Here is a 21553-nt window from a genome sequence, read left to right on the forward strand (position 1 = left end):
AAGAACTTGAGTAATAAAAACTCTTCAATAGAGTAAAATTAAGAAATAAAAGGTCTTTGTATGAGGTTATGCTTCAAAGAAAATTTCAGAGACACTTGATTTCAGGACCGTGCAGCAGCTCCGGTACTGCCTCCCACTATGGGGTTCCCGCAGCAGTAACATCCTGCTATGTATATGCCCCCTATGCATCCTTTCTGGATGGAGGCTTATGCTCACTCAAATCAGAGTATGGTTCATCCATCTACCTCTGCTCAGCAAGTAGTGCAAGCGGATAGACCAGTTACTGGTAAGCATAGGAAAAGAGAGTATCCCATCAGGCACAGCCTGGGGATTCTAAATCATCGTCAGATGACTACACACATGATTCCTCTTCCAAGTCTCTCTCAGCTGAGGAAGACCACCAATCCTCTGTGGATGTCCCCTCTCTGCTGAGAGCAGTTAGATCCATCCTTAGTATAAAATCTAAGACTCCGGTCTTTAGGCGTCAGAAAGTGGTAAAGGAGTACTTGCCTCAGTCTGAGCAGCTTACAGGCCTCATGGTTGAAGCATGGAGCACTCCCGATAGACGTTTTCATGCTACAAAAAAGTTGACATTTTCACCTGGTGAATGTACCAAGTGGGAAGTTATTCCGGATGATGCTCATGTGACACGATTGATCAAGAGCTCTACATTACCTATTTTACCTGCATCCTCACTTAAGGATGTTACAGATAGGAAACTTGAATCATGTTTGAAATCAGTTTTCAGGAAGGGCAAAGGTACAGTCCTTTTCCAGACAAGATAATTCCCGCAGGAAGGTCAAACCGCAGACCAAGAAATCATGGTCGGCCAGACGTCCACCTTCCAAGCTGGACGGTAAGCCATCTGCCTGATGGGACGGGCCTCCCTCTGGGAGCTGTCAGGGTGGGATGCCGACTTCTCCAGTCTTCCTACTTCTGGCATCAGACAACAGATGCTTGGTTCAAGAAGTGGCCTCTCAAGGATATGCCCTCACGTTTTAGAGGCATCCCCCTCAGAAGTTTTATTTGTACAACTCCATCAGACCCGGTCAAGGTCTGGCCCTTCAAGAGGCTATTTGTGCCCTGTTGGTTTCAGGAGTAATAATCCCCGTTCCTCTGGTTCAACAGGCAAGAAGTTATTATTCACACCTTTCAGGGAAGATGGATGGCTCGGGAAGGTCACCTGCCCATAAACATTTTAGAGCTTTGTGGAGTGCACAAGGCACTCATTCTGGCACAGGACCTCCTACAGGGCAGACTGGTCCAGATTCAGTCCAACAATGTGACCACAGTGGGCCTACATCAACCATCAGGGAGGCACATGAAGTCCGGCAGCCATGAGGGAAGTGGCAAACATTCTTGTGTGAGCAGAACGCCATCTTCCCGCAATCTCTGCAATATTCATCCCAGGAGTCCTCAACTGGGAAGTGGATTTCCTAAGTCATAAAGATATACACGCCGAAGAATGGGCTCTCCATCCGGACGTCTTTCAGCTCCTGGTGGACAAGTGGGGACTACTGGACGTAGACCTCATTTCATCACGTCACAACCACAAGGTCCCCAGGTATGGGTCCAAGACATGGGATCCCTCAGCTACCTTTGTGGACGCTCTGGTGGTGAGGTGGGATTTCAAGTTGCCATACCGGTTCCCTCCAATCTCCCTCCTACCAAGGGTCCTCAGAAAATTCAAGCAAGAGGGTGGCAGGGTGATAATACCCTCGGTTTGGGCAAGGTAACATTGGTTCACCTATCTGACCTGTCTAGCCATAGACAATCCACTTCCTCTTCGGACGTATTTGTTAGGGCAGGGTCCATGCCTACATCCGGAACTACTTCATCTGGCTTTGATGGCGTAGTTCTTGAGTTTTCTGTCTTAAAGCACATTCGACTCGGTCTGTGGGACCATCATGGGCATTTAGACATGGCGCCTCTGTGGAACAGTTGTGCAAGGCGGCCACCTGGTCTTCGGTCCACACTTATCTAATTTTATGCATTTGATACTTTTGCCTCCCAGGGCGCTTCCTTCGGGTGGCGGATTCTCCTCTCTGCTCAGGAACGTCTTCATCCTTAAGGGAACTTAAGTGGACATCCACTGAAGAAGATAAGAGTTATGGTAGACTTCCCTTTTAACTTTTTCTTCGAGGTCCACAGGGCACCCACCCTGACGCACCTGGCCTCAGTTGGGATATGTTCCTTCTTGTCACTGATTCTCTCATCTTTTTGAGTGTTTCTAGAGTGTTTTTTCTCCACTTTCCTTCTCCTGCCATTTAGGCTTGTTTACAAACAATGCCTGTGGCTGGGGGTGGGGTATATAATGCAGGTAGCTACCTCACTACAACATTGGCTAGATCAACTGTTTTCGTTTCATTCATCTAGGCAAGACCCCTCTGTTCCTCTACTTTCAGGCTTCGACTCAGTCAGGGGTCTCATTGTGCTCAGAGGAGGAAGTGTCTGTTCCAGAGGACTCAGTGCCAGGTGGATGTAGATGCCTTGGTAAAGGCAGTCAAATCTGCTCCATTAGTTAAGGATTCTGATACGTCGCAGGCACCCCTTTTTAAACGGAAGAAAAAGGAGGCGGTGGTATTTCCTTCCTCAATTGGAGGATCTCCATGCAGAGGCTTGGACACACCCTAACAAACGTTACCAGGTATCTAAGCACATTTTTAACTTATACCCTTTCTTCGCTGCAGTTAGGGCCAAGTGGGAATCCCACTTGGTCAAGTCCACTACCCTGTCCATCACATGTGGCTTCTCTTAAGGATCATACAGCTAGGAAAATGGAAAGAATTTCTAAATCATCTTTCCAATGCAGGTGCAGCTCTTCGTCCAGTTCTCGCCTCTGGTTGGGTAGCAAAAGCTCTATGGCGTGGGGTAGATTCTCTTCAGGAAGGCCTACCCCCTGTTCTGAATTGCTGATAGACCTCATTCACAAGGTGTTTATCTAGGAGAAGTGGCCATTGACTCTGGTCTCCTTTCATCCAAGGTTCCACAGTAGGTGCTAGACGAGCACTCTGGCTGCATACTTGGAAGGCACACTCATATTGCAAAAAGTTTCTGAAGGCCTTACATAACCTTCTCAGGTAATATCTTGTTCGAGCCGGAACTGGATAAAATTGTGGCTATAGTAGCGATTTTCATGACAGCATTCCTCCTAACAGCGGCACCTAAGTGAAAAGATGTCTCCTTCTGCTCCTTTTGTCCACAAGGCAAAGTCAAGGGGCAGTCCTACACGTGGTCACAAGACTCCTCCTCTAAAGTTTTTAAGTTCAGAGGCTGCCGTCCTGGTCGACTTGTTGTCCAGCTCACAAGCTGGCAGACAAGCCATGAGCCTGACAGGACGGCCCCCTCCTGGGACCTTCCAGCGTGTGGAGCAGTCTTCTTCTCTTTGCAGTGACTTGGCTGTGCCTACTTCAGACACCTGGGTAAAAAAAAAAGTTGTTTCTTGGGGTTACAATCTCACCTTCCGGGATCACCCTCCAGTTCCTCCTCCTCAAAAAGGAACAGGCTTCTATACCAACATGTTTCTTGTTCAGAAACCGTACAGCTCCTTCCGCTCAATCTTCAACCTCAAAGTGCTCAACAAGTACTTCTTTGTTACAGGATTCTGGATGGAATCTCTTAGCTCTATCATTCTGGCGATGGAACAGGAGGGGGGGCGGGGAGTGCAGCACATCAATTTGTTGCTCCTGATTGGCGTGTCTGTAGATGCCCCATGGTGTCTACCTCTCCAGTCAGACGTTCTATCTCAGGGTCCATGTCTGCACCCCAACCTTGGCCTTCTTCATGGGGTGGCTCGAGACATCCATCTTAAGGGAAAAAGGTTTCTCCACCTCTGTTATCTGTACTCTGTAGAGTGATAGATCCACGTTGAGGATGATTTCCTGTCATCAATTCTGGCAGACCTACCATGATTGATGTGTGGTCCACCATTTTAACCATCAGGTTTTGACTGTCCTGGATCCTTTTCACAGGCAGGCTTGCATTTGGGCCTTTCCTCCTTTATGGTTCAGGTCTCCGGACTCGGTTTCTTTCGAAGGAAAATTGCTATTTATGGGAAACACAGACTTTTCTACAAGGTGTGCTTCACCTTCATCCACTGTTCTTTCATCCAGTGGCCCTGTGGGATTTGGTGTTGACTGCTCTTAAGGCTTCACCCTTTTGAGCCTTTAGAAATGGTGGACCTCTGTTGGCTTACCCTGAAAACTGTCTTCTTAAATCACCATTGCTTCGGCATGACAAGTCTCCGATTTGAGTGCATTATTCCATCAATCTCCCTTCCTCATCTTTCATCCGGATCGGGCGGTTCTCCGGAGTTTATGTAATTGGGTGCAGAATATCCAAAAAGCTAATTCCCTATCTGTTCTTTATGACTTCAACAAACAGGACTCTGGTCTCCAGATTTTGACATGCTGGCTTCGCTTCACTATCAGTCATGCCTATCTTTTGGTGGGTCAACCGGCCCCGGCCTCTGTGTGCACTCATTCCACCAGTTTGGTGGGAATTTCGTGAGCGGGTACGCAAAAAATAAGTGTTATGGTAAGAACTTACCTTTGTTAACTCTTTCTTTGATGTCCACAGGGAGACCTTGGGGTGTAGGAGATGAATCAGGAATCTGGGCACCACACAGTTAAAAGCTTCCAGGATGTACTGGACCCCTCTCCCTATACCCCGCCCCTGAGCCAGAGGCACCTCAGTTTGTAATAAGCCAAAGGCCACAGGATAAGACAGAAGGAAGACTGATGCACAAGAATCACATTCTCACAAAGAATGGATGGAAAACCGGTGACCAGCCATATAACCCATATGAAGCCAGGTGCGTCAGGGCGGGTGCCCTGTGGACCCTATGGACTTCAAAGAAGGAGAGTTAACAAAGGTAAGTTCTTACCATGGATAGATTTTTGGGTCGGCGCTTGCTTTATTTATAAGGTCTGTGTAATTTGCACAGGTGCTGCAGATCCCAAAGTTGGACTACCCCAGTCTAGCTATGACAAATGGCAAAAAGGAATGACACATGTGTGAATTCACATACGTGTCAATGGTGGGACTGCGCTCCGAACAAATGGTGTATAAATAAACCCATATACCAATGACTGAGTCTAAGGAGCGATTGAATTTATCATAGACTATTTTATTGGTTGATTCTACTAAATAATGGCAATAATGAATGCTGCTGATTTCAAATATCATGCAAGATATATAGAGAGGGAGGGTGGTAATGAAATGAACATGGATACAGAAATAAATTCTGCTGGTAAAGGGTCAGTAATATGATACCAGACACTAACTGGCAAACAGGTGAGAGAAGGGTGCAGAGGGAGGGCGTCCCACACCCCACTGCACTTCAAATCCAAAAAGGATATAAAATAAAAAATAATAAAATATAAAAAGTCAGAGTCTAGAAGAAAGTCAAATCTTACTGATGAGTGTGGTCAGACCCAAGTGGTCTGTGATCCGTCTATTGAAGTAAATAAAGTAAATAAAAGTCCTGGTGAGGCCTCACCTTCTGATGAACGTGGACGTTTCTTTCAGTCCTGTCTTCGTTCTGCCTCTTGGAGTCTCGGCTTCCTCTCTGTCTCCGCTGCTGGTAGGGCCATATTCCAGCAACTGTAGTGCTAACAGTTGCAGGCTTGGTCCCCACAGAGTCCGTACGCCGAAATCCCGTGCAGCGCCGCGATCTCGCAAGAGGTCGCGGGCTGTGCAGGAAGCTGACGGCCCCGGACTGCTGTGCGCTCAACTCACCCAATTCGAGGAGGCTCTGGCGGGTAGAGGGGAGGGCCGTGGGTCTCGTTGGTGGCAGAAATGTGTAGGATTCCTTCGTACTCCTACGCGTGTCGGCTGAAACAGCCTTCCTTAGGGAGTGATAGTGACGCCATTGTGGGGGTGGAATATAAAGTGTGTTGGGCGGGGCTTGGTCTCTGGTATTGGCCAACGTCATAGTAAACACCTGTTGCCATAGTTACTTGTCCTGGTAACGAAGGCATAATTAGCCTTAACTCATTTTATTCTTCAGGGTCCATAGGCTCCACAGGGAGACCTTGGGGATGTCCCAAAGCAGTCCTTTTAAGGTTGGGGTTGCTCCTGCGCTGAGAGGAGAATCCGATGCCCAAAGGAAGTATCCTGGGAGGCGAAGGCATCAAAGGCATAGAACCATAGGAAGGTCTGGACAGAAGACCACGTGGCCGCATTACACAGCTGAACAGCCGAGGCGCCACGGCGAGCTACGCATGAGGGACCCACAGACTAAATAGAATAGCATTAACAGAAACCAGAACAAGAAGGCCTGCCTGTGTGTCAGCCTCTGAGATAGTCATACGAAGCCATCTGGCCAACGTTTGCTTATTGGCTGGCCATCCCTTCTTGTGAACTCCATAGAGCACAAATAAGGAGTCTGATTTCCGAAGGGAACTGGTACGGTCCACATCCAAAGAGGCCTCACCAGCCGAGAGGTCCAGTGAATGAAAAGCCGGGACTATAATTTCCTCATTAATGTGGAAACTAGTAAAAAAACTTTAGGAAGGAACCCAGGGTGAGTCCGAAGCACTGCCCTGACCTGGTGAAATATCAGAAAAAGGGAGTGACAGTAGAGCACCCCTAACGGATACCCTCCTAGTGGAGGCAATTGCCAGAAGTTAAAGAGACTTAGCTGTTAACCACTTGAGTTCCACTGAATCTAGGGGTTCAAATGGAGGGCCAGAAGAACCACTACCAAGTCCCAAGGAGCCACTGGGGAGACAAAGGGAGGTTGAATCCAGAGGATACCCTGGAGGAAGGTGCGAATATCTGGTAACGGAGCAATTCTACGTTGGAACCACACTAACAGAACAGAGACTTGTACTTCCAGTGAGGCCAGGCGGAGGCCAAGGTCCAATCCAGCTTGAAGGAAGGCCAGGACTTTGGAAATCCGAAACACCTGTTGGTAGTAATCCGTGGGACGACACCACTGGAAATATTTATGCCACCATGTGGTAGATCCTAGCAGAAGCTGGCTTACGCACTCTAATTATTGTTTTGATGACAGCGAGAGAATCCTAGACCTTAGGAGGGATGTGTCAAGAGCCATGCCGTCAAAGAGAGACTATCCAGGTCCGGGTAAAGGCAAGGACCCTGAGACAACAGGTCCGGACGTTGAGGCAACAGGAACAGAGTGTCGATGGAGAGACTCTAAAGATCTGAGTACAAATGACGTCTGCGCCAAGCTGGACCCACCAGCAGGACCGTGCCTCCATCTTGTTTGAACTTCCGAAGTAGTCGAGGAACACGGGAAACTGGAGGAAACATGTACGCAAACTGGAAGGTTGCCTCAGCATCTCTTGTTCTGGACCCGTTCACTGGTAACTTGTGATTGTGTCGTGAGGCCATGAGGTCCATCTCTGGGAGGCCCCATTTGTCCACTAGGAGTTGAAACACCTCTTGGTAAAGAGACCATTCCCCTGGATGCACGTCGTGACGGCTGTGGAAGTCCGCTTCCCAATTGAAAACTCCCGGAATGAACACTGCCAGAATGGCCGGGAAGTGAGACTCTGCCCATGTCAGAATGCGTGACACTTCTGTCATTGCTGCCCGACTTCGAGTGACTCCTTGATGGTTGACGTAAGCCACTGTGGTGGTGTTGTCGGACTGAACCTGCACTGGTTTTCCGTGAAGTACGTGCTTGACCAGCTTGAGGGTCCTGTACACAGCCCGAAGTTCCAATATGTTGATTGGAAGGGTTGCTTCGACTGCTGTACAAAGGCCCTGAAAAGAGTGTGGACCAGTCACTGCGCCCCAGCCCCGGAGACTGGCGTCTGTTGTTAGGAGTACCAAGTGTGGGATCCAAAAGAGCCGACCCTTGGTGAGATGAGAAGTCAGTATCTACCAAGACAGAGACAGACGCACCTCCGGAGAGAGCACCATTGTCTGAGCTTTGATCTGGTGGGGTAATCTGTTCCACCTGGAGAGGATCAGCCCCTGCAGAGGCCTGGAATGAAACTGAGCATATTCCACCATGTCGAAGGTGGACACCATGGATCCCAGAACTTGCATCACTGAATGGATTGACACCCAGGGACTGTGAAGACATCTGTGAACACGTAGTTGTAATTTGGAGATCTTTTCTAAGTCAGAAAGATTCTCTGCTGTTGAGAATCCAGAAGGGCTCCCAGACGAACCATCCTCTGTGAGGGGAACAGGGAGGACTTTTTCCAATTGATTAACCACCCATGCTTCTGTAGCAAAGCAATTGTCAGTTACAGGTGGTGGCGAAGCACTTCTGGAGAACCCACTAACAGGAGGTCGTCCAGGTATGGTAGTAAACGGATACCCTGACTCCGTAGATGGGCCGCCATGATAGCCATAACTTTGGTTAACACCCTTGGAGCTGTGGACAGGCCAAAGGGTAGCACCCAAAATGGGAAGTGTTGCTGTAGTATAGCAAAACCGGAGATAGCGCTGGTGAGAGGGCGTTATAGGAGCATATAGGTATGCGTCCTGCATATCCAGCGGTACCATAAAATCCAAAGGTTCCATAGCCAGTATGATGGAATGTAGGGTTTTCATCCTGAACCTGGGCACCCGAAGGGATTTGAGGTTGAGAATAGGCCGATGAGACCCACTCGGCTTCTGCACCAGAGAGTAGAATAATAACCAGTCCCTCGCTGGGATAGCAGGACTGGCACAATCACCCCTGCTTACAGCAAGGACTTTTCTTGGGGATGAAAGAACCGAAAGGAAGAAGTTCGAGACTTTGAAGTAGCAGATGCTGAAGGCAGAAACGCAGATTTCAATGCTGCCAATGTGTCAACAATCTTGTCCAGGTCTGGACGAAACAAGATTTCCCTATTGTATGGTAGGGCTTTTAGGCCTCTTAGAATCAGCATCCGCCCTCCAAGAGAGCAGACACTGCCACGACTCTGGAGGTAAGTAGTGACATCCAGTGCCGCCTCACCAATATATGCAGCCACATCCCGAATGTGGCCAACCAATGACTGATTCTGAGAAGCTTCCGAAGGGAAGGAGTCCTCAAAGTGCATCGGCCCAGCTCTCTATAGCTTTAGCTACCCATGAGATAGCCATTGACAGCTCCTGAAAGAGTATATGGATTGTTTCCACTTTCCTATCTGTAGGATCTTTTAAAGAAGAAATGGAAGCTATAGGTAATGTAGCGCTTTTAATTAAACGTGTAATGTGGGAATCCACCGCAGGGGGCGATTCCCATTTTCTTACAGTAAGCATCAGGAAATGGGTAAGAGGAGGCCAAACACCTTTGAGGTTGATACCTATTACCAGGCGATTGCCAGGCAACAGCCATGTGTTCTACTAATGATCTAATAGAGGGAATACTGCCAAGGTCACCTTTACCCATTTAAACAGAGGGTGTTTGGATTGAGGGGCTGGCTCGTCATCCTCTATTACCAATATGGACCTGACAGCATGCACCAAAGCAGGAATATTAATATTTGATTTAGTCTCCACCTCTTGCTAAGGGGATTCGGGGTTAGAGGCATCAGCAATCTCTCCGTCGTCAGATGACATCTCAGACTCTGAAAGCTGTGTGGACTGAGATGACAACATTGGGCCATATTCAATTCCCCACAAAAAGTCCCGTACTTTTCGCATGCAGTGATTTTCGACCACTTTGCTGGTTTTCAATGTGGAAAAGTACCGCGCGTGCCCGCTTTCCGCTGTAGTCAATTAGAAATCGGCGGAACTGTAATATGCGAAAAGTACTGTCAGATTTGAGGAAATCAGCCTGACACCCACCAAAGGAGGCACTGACATTGAGATGAACTCTAGTCACCCCTGAATAGACCTGCTGAAGGTATTAGGGTACTTAAATGGTCTAGCTGCTAGTTAGTGCCTTTGCAGAAGTGGTGAAGTGCTTTTGCTGGGCTGTAGTGAGAGACTGCTTGCGGCTGCTGGCACACTGATCGCCCCCCCCCCCCCCCTGCTAAGCACCGGGCTGGGGAGCTTACAGCACCCCTCCCCAGTGCGCAGCGCAGCTAAAGTTGTTTATTCCTTTTTTTTGTCAAGGGGTCAGGGCCACGCCCGCTCACTTACCTCAGCCCGGCCGGGCTCTCTAAGTAGGGGGACCAGACCACACGCTGTCCTGAGAGAGCTGCGACTGAACCACTGAAAATGGCCGCCGGAGACCACAGAGGGCGCATGGCCGAAGAGCTCAGAGAAGCCACACCTCAGAGGAAAGGAGACCTGAGCTGAGGAGCCGCTTTAATGGGGAAGCTGTCTCCCCTTGCTTATTTAACCCCCGGGATGCTGGTTCCCGCACCAATTGTCCCTGGTCTAGTGGATCGCTGTGGCTAGAGCCTGCGTCCACACTCGGCACCTCCGGTCTCTCCCGAGACTGAAGGTATGACTGCTACTGCTCGCAGTGACCTGCCTTACCTGTTCCCTCAGCGCCCGGCTGCCGTCTGGGTCCTCCTACAGGGCCTTGGCTAGCACTGACCACAGGATGCCCGCCAAGATCCCCAGCTCTGTACTGGCGTTGCGGCACTGGAGGGGTGACGGAGCAGCAGCGCAGACGTCCCACGGACAGTTTGCTGCTGCGCGCTCTCAGTAGTTCAAAGTCAAAAAATCCTAAAAATAAAAAGCTTAAAGGACTGCCTAAGCAGCCCCCTGCGTAATGGTGACCCCTGACTCCGGCCGGGCACCAACGAAACTGAGGTGGCTCTGGCTCGGGGTATAGGGAGAGTGGTCCAGTGCATCCTGAGAGATGAAAGCTTTTAACTGCACAGTGCCCAGATTCATCACCTACACTCCAAGGTCTCCCTGTGGAGCCTATGGACCCTAATGAAGAAATCCCTTTTTCCGATTGCTGATGTATGGGGCCCTTTAGATAAGGCCTCTATTAATGTTTAAAGTGTTGCTCATGGAGTTTGCTTTGGATCCTTATCATCCATCCTTTCCTTTTTGCCAGAATTTCTTAGATGCAGCTGGGGTTATACGGCTCGTACTACAGAGGTGCCAACTTTCAGTGTGGGATTGCTTCCGGTGGTGGTGAGGGGACTCTTGGTAAACACTGCTGCCCTAAACAGTAACTGATAACCCTGATGGCTAGTACCAGAAGCATAGAAATAAAGAGAGTTGACCATCTTAAGTCATAGTTCAGCCTCCAACACTTGGACTTACATGGGAGTAATTGGGTCCTTTGGATGGCTGCAATCTCAGTGCAATGTCTTTAGCACTTACCAATTAGGCCTGCCCACCGGAATAGACTGTGCAGAAGCAGCTAGTGGTGAAATGTACAATGGGAGTGGTAGTGATAATCTGTTGGCACTCCAGCTGCTGTAGAATGCAACCTTGGATCAACCCACTGGGTACCAATAAATAGTCAATAACAAGAATAGTGGTGTGTTAAAAAAGGGCACTAGTGGGGGTACACATTGAGATGTGGGGATAAGGAATGAACCTCCCTTTTGTAGTGAATCGTTGACCTTCAATGCAGTTTAGGAATATGAAATTACATAAAAACATACTCAGTGCAATACAGTCAGACGGTAATAATAGAAATGAGAAATAGGACTAAACTTCCCTTAGGTAGTGCATAGTTCGGCTTCAGTATCGATCAGGAATATATAAAGACATAGGGGGAAAAAAAAAAAAAAAACTAATTTTGCCTATTTCACTATGGAGCAAAACTGCAATTTCGCACGCAGTCTCACTGAAAATATGCTGTCTGCAAATCGCTATGCCGTCCCAGTGCAACACAAGGACGCCCACTTCCTCTTACTCACAACAGTAATACAGTGCATATGGAAAGTACTTGCAGCGCATAATTTTTCCACATTGTTATGTTAGCCTTATTCCAAAATGGAATAAATTCATTTTTGTCCTCAAAATTCTACATACAATACCCCATAATGACAACGTGTAAAAAGTTTTTTATTTATGCAAATGTAATAATAAAAAAAAAAACCACAAGCTGCATACACACTATTTTGTTACCAACGATTTTCTGTCAGATCTCAGATTTTTTCAACTACAAACTATTTTTGCATACTCCCTTAATGAAAATCGTTCAGTTGGTCAGTCTGACTGACCTACAAACATGAAATCGCATGAACGATAATAGTTCGTTTTAACCATCAGTAACACCAAGTATCATCAGAGCCCCACGCACAATGTCAGAAATTGCTAAACTTCCTTTACACACTGAGACCTGAAGCTGCGTATGCCATCGCAGTGGCCAATTTATGCACACCCCTGCAACAGTGTTCAAACGCACTGGCACACCTGCGTTTCACCGACCATCCCCAAACGGTCACATCCCCTTTTTCAAATCTGCCAACTATATTACTATATATAATCCCCATATAGCACCTACCCTCTGATAAAGGAAGTGGATTATTGTGCAACTAGTAGATACATTTTAATAAATTCTAAAAAACAACAGGCACCTCAGTTGGTAAGCAGCCAAGGCCGGAGGAGGAGACTAAACAGAGAGAAGGAAGACTGGAACACAGAAGAAACCATACTCACAGAAATGGGAGACGGAAAACCGGTGACCAGCCACACAGCCCATGTGAAGCCAGGTGCGTCAGGGCGGGCGCCCTGTGGACCCTATGGACGTTTTAGAAACCGATAACAAAGGTAAGTTCTTACCATATCTCTTGTTTTCTACTTCAGGGTCCATAGGTGGTCCCCACAGGGTTGACCTTGCAGATGTCCCAAAGCAGTTCAACTAAGGGTGGGGACGCTCCTGAACAGAAAGGAGAATCCTGCGCCCGAAGGATGCATCCTGAGAGGCAAAGGTGTCAAACGCATAAAACCTCAAAAATGTCTGAATTGAAGACCAAGTGGCTGCCTTGCACAGCTGAACAGCGGAGGCACCACGTCTAGCAGCCCAAGAAGGACCCACAGACCAAGTGGAATGAGCCTTAACAGAGGCCGGAACAGGTAAACGTTCCTGTATATAAGCCTCCCTAATAACAGAACAAAGCCAACGGGCCAACGTTTGTTTGTTGGCAGGCCAACCCCTCTTATGAAAACCAAAGAGGACAAACAAGGAATCGGACTTTCTTACAGAAGCCGTCCGATCAACAAACTCTGAGAGCACGGACAACGTCCAATGAAGCCTCACCAGCTGTAAGATCAGGAGATTGAAAAGCTGGCACCACAAGTTCCTGATTGATGTGGAACTTAAGAGACTACTTTAGGCAAAAACTCAGGACGAGTAGGAAGCACGGCCCTGTCCTGGTGAAAAATTAGGAAGGGGGGACTACAGGAAAGTGCCCCCAACTCGGATACCCTCCTGGCTGAAGCAATTGCCAGGAGAAACACAGTCTTCAGTGTTAACCACTTGAGGTCAACGGACTCAAGAGGCTCAAAGGGAGGTCCCTGCAGAACACGAAGAACCACCGCCAAGTCCCATGGAGCCACCAGAGGCACAAAGGGAGGTTGAATCCTAAGCACACCTTGGAAAAAGGTGTGAACATCAGGCAGGGTAGCGATCAGTCGTTGGAACCAAACAGACAGAGCCGATACATGAACCTTCAGGGAAGGAAGACGTAAGCCCAGGTCAAGACCTGACTCTAGAAATGCCAAAATCCTCAAAACCCTGAATACTTGAGGATCAAAGTTTCTGGACTCACACCACTGAAAGTAAGTATGCCACACTCTGTGGTAAATCCGTGCAGAGGCAGGCTTGCACGCCCTCAGCATGGTACCGATGACAGAGGTAGAAAAACCGAGGGACCTTAAGACGGCTGTCTCAAGAGCCACGCCGTCAAAGACAGCCGACCCAGATCCGGGTAAAGGCAGTGCCCCTGAGACAGCAGGTCCCGACGCTGAGGCAGAAGGAACGGAGCGTCTACGGACAAGCCCCTGAGATTGGAGTACCAAGGACGTCTGGGCCACCAGCAGAAACGTGCCCCCGTCCTGTTTGATCTTTCTGAGTACCCGAGGTAGTAGGGAGATCATTGGGAACAGGAACGCCTGGTGAAACGTCCATTTCACCGACAGCGCGTCCACTAGGCTTGTGCCTGCATCTCTTCTCCTTGAGCCGTACACTGGCAACTTGCAGTTGTGACGGGAGGCCATCAGGTCCAACTCCGGCAGTCCCCATTTGTCCACGAGAAGTTGAAACACCTCTGGGTGAAGCGACCATTCCCCGGGATGCACGTTGTGACGGCTGAGGAAGTCTGCCTCCCAGTTGAGGACTCCCGAAATGAAGACTGCCGAGATTGCCGGAAGGTGGCACTCTGCCCAAGCCAAGATCTGAGACACCTCCGACATCGCAGCTCGACTGCGAGTCCCTCCCTGGTGATTTATGTACGCTACCGTGGTAGCGTTGTCCGATTGCACCTGCACTGCTCTTCCGTGAAGAACGGTGCCTGACAGTAGAGCACGGAACACCGCCCGCAGCTCTAGAACGTTTATGGGAAGGGCGGCTTCCTCCGCCGACCAACTGCCCTGAAGAGACAACGAGCCGGTCACTGCCCCCCAACCCCGGAGACTGGCATCTGTCGTAAGCAGAACCCAGTCCGGGATCCAAAAGGAGCGACCCTGGACGAGATGAGCTGATTGAAGCCACCACGCCAGCGACCAGCGCACTTCCGGGGACAAAACCAGCATCTGGGATCGGATCCGGTGAGGTAACCCGTTCCACTCCGATAGAATCTGCCCCTGCAGGGGCCTGGAATGGAACTGGGCAAATTCCACCATGTCGAATGCCGACACCATGGACCCCAGGACTCTCATTGCTGAATGGACCGACACACTGCCACTGCTCAGGCAACTGTGTATCCTCAGTTGTTGGGAGGACACCTTTTCCGGAGTCAAGAAAATCCTTTGTTGACAAGAATCCAGAAGTGCTCCCAGATGGACCATCCGTTGTGATGGGGTCAGAGAGGACTTCTGCCAATTTATCAACCACCCGTGCGCCTGAAGACAAGCAATGGTCAGGTGGAGATGTCGAAGAAGCACCTGCGGGGAGCTTGCCAGCAGCAGAAGATCGTCCAGGTACGGCAACAGCCGTATACCCTGACCCCGAAGGTGGGCGGCCATAACTGCCATCACCTTGGTGAACACCCTCGGAGCCGTGGAAAGGCCAAAAAGCAACGCCCGAAACTGGTAGTGATGGTTCAGGATAGCAAACATCAGATACCGCTGATGTGCCGATGCTATGGGCACATGGAGATAGGCGTCGTGGATATCGAGGGAGACCATGTAATCCCCGGGTTCCATCGCCAAAATGATGGAACGTAACGTTTCCATCCTGAACTTGGGAACTGAGGTATTTGTTCAGAAACTTCAAATTCAGGATAGGGCGATGAGAACCATTGGGTTTCTGCACCAGAAAGAGTAGAATAGTACCCCGTCCCGCGCTGAGACTGCGGAACGGGAACACTGACCCCTGCTTGTAGCAAGGATTCTATAGCTACCTGAATCTGGACAGCTTTGGTCTTGTCCAGAGAAGGACTCGTACAGAAAAACCAGCAGGGCGGCCTGAACCGAAAAGACAGGGCGTACCCCTGAGAGACTACTTCTCGAACCCAGGCATCCGTGGTGGTATTGTGCCAACACTGGGCGAATTGGAGAAGTCGGCCTCCCACTCCCCCAGAGAGAGGCCCGTCCCATCAGGCAGCAAGTTTATCCTCCTGCTTGGAAGAAGGGCGCCAAGCACTCCATGCCTGCTTCTTGGGCGCGGCCTTGGATGCCGAATGTCTCGGGAAGGACTGAGCCTTAGCCTTACCCTGAACCCGAAAGGCAGAGCTCCTCACTTTAGCCGGCGCAAAGGCTGAAGGGAGGAAAGCTGACTTAGACTTAGCCAAAGTATCCACTATTTTGTCCAAATCCGGACCAAATAGTAACTCTCCATTAAAAGGCAAGGCCTCCAGACCCTTTTTAGAGTCTGCATCAGCCCTCCAGGACCCCAGCCACAGGGATCGCCGAGTAGACACTGCCGCTGCCGACACCCTAGAAGTGAGCAGGCTGGCATCCAAAGACGCTTCCCCGATATAGGAAGCTGCATCCCGCATCTGTCCCACTAACGCTCTCTGGAGATCCGGAGCATCGTCAGCAAAGATATCCACCAAGGCATTGGCCCAGGCTTCAATGGCTTTAGCCACCCAGGAGATAGCCATGGACGGGCGAGCCACCGCCCCGGAAAGAGAGTAAACGGACTTTAAACAAGTCTCCACCTTCCTGTCCATGGGATCCTTCAAAGAGGAGATAGACGGCAATGGTAGCGTCGCGCTTTTGATCAAACGGGTGACGTGGGAATCCACCGCTGGCGGAGTCTCCCATTTCCTGCAATGAGCTTCAGGAAAAGGATAATTGGACGCCAACCTCTTCTGTGGATGGAACCTCTTACTGGGTAATTGCCAGGCTGCCGCCATATGATCCGTTAATTGATCAGACAGGTGAAACATATTCGTAGTTACCTTGGCTTTTTTAAAATTAGGAAACTTCGACCTAGGAGCCGGCGCATCATCCTCTACATGTAGGGTGGCCCGCACCGCCCTAACTAAGACTGGAACATTAATGCAGGACTTAGCTTCCACCTCCTGCACCATGGCAACAGAGTCAGAGTCCTCATTGATTTCTCCATCATCTGAGGACACTTCCGAGTCCGACAACTGCGCAGCTAGTGAACTCACAACAGGACGTTTGGACGCCCTTGGTGGCTCATCACTTTGCAACATCGACTGAAACGCCGAAGATGAAGCCGCCAGACTCTGTACAGAGCTGGAGAGAACATCCACCCAAGGTGGAGGAGCCGTCGGAGCAAAACTCTGCAAAGGCACCACAGACTGTCGCGTCACTGGAGGAGACTGCACATACACAGGCAGTCCCGAATAAGGACCCCAGTCTGGGCCCCGGGGGGAGACTGCAATATTTGCGGAATACCCGGGGAATGGTGGGCTGGGGTAACGCCCTAGAAGGGACCGCTGATGGGACCGATAACCGGTCCGCAATAGATGCCAGCACCTGTGAAAACATTGCCCAAGGAGGGTCCTGTGACACAGGGGGGTTGGAGGGGCCCGGTACCAGCTGGCACCGCCCGCACAGACCATCCTGAGATAAGTCCTCCCCATCAACTCCAGCAGCACAGCGTCTGCAGGAAAGTAGCACAGGAGCCACAGAGCGCTCAGTCTCCTCATCAGACATGATACAGTAAATACACAAAAAATACGTATCACCAGAGGAATTACGGTCTTAACACCCTCGCACTCACCAGTATGCGACACAACAGCCCAGATATGGTACTGTGTAGCACACAACAGTATGTGACTGACCCCACAAATACGTGATTTATATAAGTGAGGGTATCAGAAAACGCCCTTCCCCCACACACCTGCCGGGCCGTAGAAGGAAAGGGATAGGTATAAGGTGACAGTAATGGAGAATAAGTCACAGACAGGCAGCACTAGTCACATACAATGCAGAAAAGTTAGTACTCACTGCACCTTCAGCTACAATCAACCAGTGTCTGGGAGGGCTATAGCACTGTGTACACTGTCCTTCAGCAGGGGAGAGGTACACGGGGACCGGTCCACTTGATTCCGCCTGGGAGATCTGCGATGCCTGCCAGTGAAGATGGCCGCCGGAGACCTCAGAGGAGGAGTGGCCGTAAGATAAGAGCAGCTCAGCGACGCCAGACCGTGTTGAAAGGCGCGCTGAGCTGAGGAGCCGCTAGACAGGGAAGGCTGCCTCCCCTGGCTAGCAATTAACCCGGTTGCCGGTCCCGCGTCCAGCCTGCCACCCTGGTGGTCTAGCGGACACGCGGGGTGTTCCTCTATAGAGGGGGAGCCCGCCGCCGCTGCTAGCGCCTCCGGTCTGTCCCCAGAGGCTCCTGACTGCATCTGAAGTATCTGAGGGCCGCCGCGCGGCTTACCTGGTCCCCATCGCTTCCGGCAGCAGTCACAGGGAGTCCCCAGAGCCCGGCTAGTACAGACTCTGGGGTCCCGCCACGATCCCCAGATCTGTACTGGCGTCGCGGCGCCAGCGGGGAGGAGCGGCAGCGTGGACGTCCTTAAGGACAGTCTGATGCTGCCGCTGTGATAGTGTAAAAAAGCAGAAAAAATAAAAATGTTTCCTCTTTAAAATAAAGCTATGGGGCTGCTCCTGCAGCCCCACTGCGACAGGGTGACCCGACTCCGGCCGGGCACCAACTAAAACTGAGGTGCCTGTGGCTCGGGGGCGAGGTATAGAGGACGGACCCAAGTGCATCCTGGGAGCAGTGAAAGCTTTAACTGCGTGGTGCCCGTGGATCCAGATCCAGCTATACCCCAAGGTCAACCCTGTGGACCCCCTATGGACCCTGAAGTAGAAATACATTTTAATTTATACATAGCAAAGGAAACTTGATTGGGACATAATGCTATTAGTATGATGGAGAGCAGCCCGACATGTGCTGTATGCCTTATAACATCTACTTATATGTAAGCGGAGCTCTTGTTTTACTACATATCCCAATAATTGATCTATCGGGAGTCTTCCCAATAATGTTGCCTTGTAGTTCAATACTGCCATTCATTAATCTTTCCAATTTAAATTACACGATTTATACCAAACAAATTGTCAACATCTTTTAAACCAGTGGTAGCCAACCCTGTGGTCCTCGAGAGCTACCAATGGTGCATGTTTTCCAAGTCTCCTCACAGAATTAAGTGATATAATTAGCTACACCTGTGGATCTTTTGAAATGTGTTAGTGAGTAATGACTACACCTGTGCACCTGCTAGGTGGCCTGGAAAACGTGAACTGTTAGTAGCTCTCGAGGACCAAGGTTGGCTACCCCTGCTTTAAACATGGCGCTAATTTGGCAGTGGTCTCGGCTTTGGAATGGGTATGATAATCGGCTCAATAGCCACCGGTTCAAATCCCAACGCTGAAAGCCCGAACTGTGAAGATCCCAACAGGAGAGGTAAGTACTCTAACCCTCCCTTAATGGTGCCTAACCCCAAGTCCCCCATCCTTGGGTAACTACCATACTTACCGGCGTCGGCAGCCCAGATGCTGGTATCCTGATCGCATTTGGGATAGCGGCGTCTGTATATTGGCGGCTAGAATCCCGTCCGCCTTTATTTTAACTACAACCCTCAGCTTTATGTGGCTCTCTGATGCAAGGCATGGTGGGATGTATAGTTCAACAACAGCTGGAAGGCCACTTATTGCCCACCCCTACTTTAGAATGACAGTTACAAAAAAAATGTCAACCTTACAATGCTGCCGTACAAGTGGACACATTTGTCTATTGGTCATGCCAACAAATTCTATAGATTATAAATGATCCCCTGCTAAAAGTTCCAGTGTGTCTGCAAGAGCTGTTGTATTAGTTGCTGAACTGCACATTTATAAAGATTTGTGTATATGTGTGTATATATATATATATATATATATATATATATATATATATATATATATACACACACTTCCGAATAAGAGTGCAAAAGTGGCTAGCGGCGGAGAGGACCTGATCCAACCATCTCAAAACAAAGTCATGAATTCCAAACAGCAAGTAGTATTTTCTGGGTCTAAGCGCTCCTGTGAGACAGTGGAAGCACATTCCACATTCATTTTAATGCGCAAGAACGGTCATGGCACCCATGAAGTGATTGAATACAGGTGGGGATATTTTGTTTCTTTTTATTTTTTATAGTACAGAGTAGAGACAGTAAAGCCTGATTTAACTTGTGAAGGCTCTGGTCAGTGGTACTTTCTCCAGCGGTCGTGCTCTACAACAGAAACAGAATTACAGTAACTACATGTCATGAGTAACAGTTAATTATGAATATAATTAACACTGAGTAGTTGCATTCAGTAATTTTTACACTGAATAATTACTATTAAGCTACATAGTTACAATATTTAAAACTGGATCTCAGTTAAGTGTTAAGACATACGTAACGTGTCATGGCTGAAGTGCAACTAGCAGACATGGAGATACCATGGAGTATTGTTGGAGGTATCTAGAAACTAAAAGTTACTTTTAAAGGCAGCTCAGGCTCCTCCTCCCTATACCCCGCCCCCTGCACAGGGAAGACCACTTTCATCTAGCAAAGGCCCAAAAGGGAGAAGAGGAGGAGAAGAAAACCAGGCAGACAGAATCAAACTTGAGGGTCAGACAACCTAGCATAAAGCAACCCGAACAATCAAGGAAAGTCAGGAGCGAATGGGAGGATATCCAGTGTTCTCCATGGAATCATAGAAACAGATATGGTAAGAACCAAAATCCTGTTTTCTCTTTTTGCGATGGAGAGACACAGATACCATGGGAAAGAGACATCCCTGAACAGTCCACTAAGGGAAGGAATGGTCCTGAGCTGCACTGAGAACACTTTGCCCAAAACCAGGGCCTCTGGAGGCGGTGTCAAAGCAATAGAAACAAATAAAAAAAGACCGTTTAGTCCATAAAGCCGCCAGTTGAGGTAAAAAATAAGCGATGGAGATATACGAGACAAAGCACTTAACTCAGAGACCAGAGGGGCCGAAAAAAACATCCAAATGATAAAAAAAAAAAAAAGAAAATACATTTTCCACGTTTTAAGATCAACTGACTCCAAAGGCTCAAAAGGGAGGAAGTTGAAGAGCTCAGAGAACCAAAACCAAATCCCAGGGCTCTACTGGAGATACAAAGGGGGGGTTGAATGTGAAGAACCCCTGGAGAACAAAAAAAAAAAAAAAAAAAAAAAAGTCTGAATAGCAGGAATAGCCAAGTATCTTGGAAAGTAAACAGAGAGCAGGAAACAACTTTCAAGGACAACCCAAATCCAAGCTGGCCTCTAAAAAGAACTGAGTTTTCGAAAACACTGAAGATCTCAGGCTTGAAATGTTGTTGAGCACACCAGGTAAAAGTAGGCTTTCCGGACCCTGTAGCATGCCTTAGCTGAAACTGGCTTCCCAGCACAAAGCATGGTACGGATCACAACATCCAAAAAAACCTCTGGCCCTTAGGAGGGCTGTCTCAACAGCAACCCCATCCAAGTCAGACACTAAAGATCGGGATGGAGGTAAGGCCCTTGAGAGGTCTGGTCTGAGAGGAAGCTGCCAAGGTGCTGCTATTGACAAGCATCTGACATCAGCGTACCATGCCCTGTGTGGCCAATCCAGGGGACTAGAATGATGGTCCCTCCTTCTTGCTTAGCTTTCAAATCACCTGAGGAAGAAGGGTCATTGGGGGAAAGATGTACAAACGTGGAAATGGATCCTTCCACTGTTGCATTCATGAAGGCGGCACCTGAGTGCTGGAACAGTAACGAAGAGGTTTGTGGTTGAGGTGCGACGCCATCATGTCTATGGATGGATGACCCCTATGGCTGGAATACGTCTGGGTGAAGGGACCACTCCCAATTTTCTTTTCCCAGGATGTACAGTATAATGCAGACAGCTGGTAGAAACCATTCCACCTACCGAAGGATTCTGCTCACTTCCCGCATTGGCCTGGCAACTCCTTGTGCCACCTAGATGATTTATGTAGGAGTTGGCAGTGGCATTGTCTGAGCAGACCTTGACCAGATGTCGTACTTTAAACAAGGCGCTGTAAATTGCCCAAAGTTCTAAGAGGTTTATGGAAGGCGGGATTCCTGTTCTGTCCAGTGACCCTGGAAAGTCGTCA

The 21553-nt window shown here is 49.1% G+C and overlaps 1 protein-coding gene across 1 annotated transcript in view; it reads right to left on the minus strand.

The window, feature by feature from the left end:
- Positions 1-19568: 19568 nt before the first annotated feature.
- The window catches only part of ATP5MF (ATP synthase membrane subunit f), a 46764-nt gene continuing 44779 nt past the window's right edge, over positions 19569-21553 (minus strand). Inside the window, exon 4 of the mRNA XM_088466677.1 lies at positions 19569-19673. Coding sequence (XP_088322803.1) covers positions 19645-19673 — 29 coding nt within the window. The 3' untranslated portion in view covers positions 19569-19644. The remainder of the gene's footprint in view (positions 19674-21553) is intronic.

The sequence above is a fragment of the Taudactylus pleione genome, unplaced genomic scaffold (assembly GCF_031769625.1).
Source record: "Taudactylus pleione unplaced genomic scaffold, aTauple2 ptg000066l, whole genome shotgun sequence".
Taxonomy (NCBI): Eukaryota; Metazoa; Chordata; class Amphibia; order Anura; family Myobatrachidae; genus Taudactylus; species Taudactylus pleione.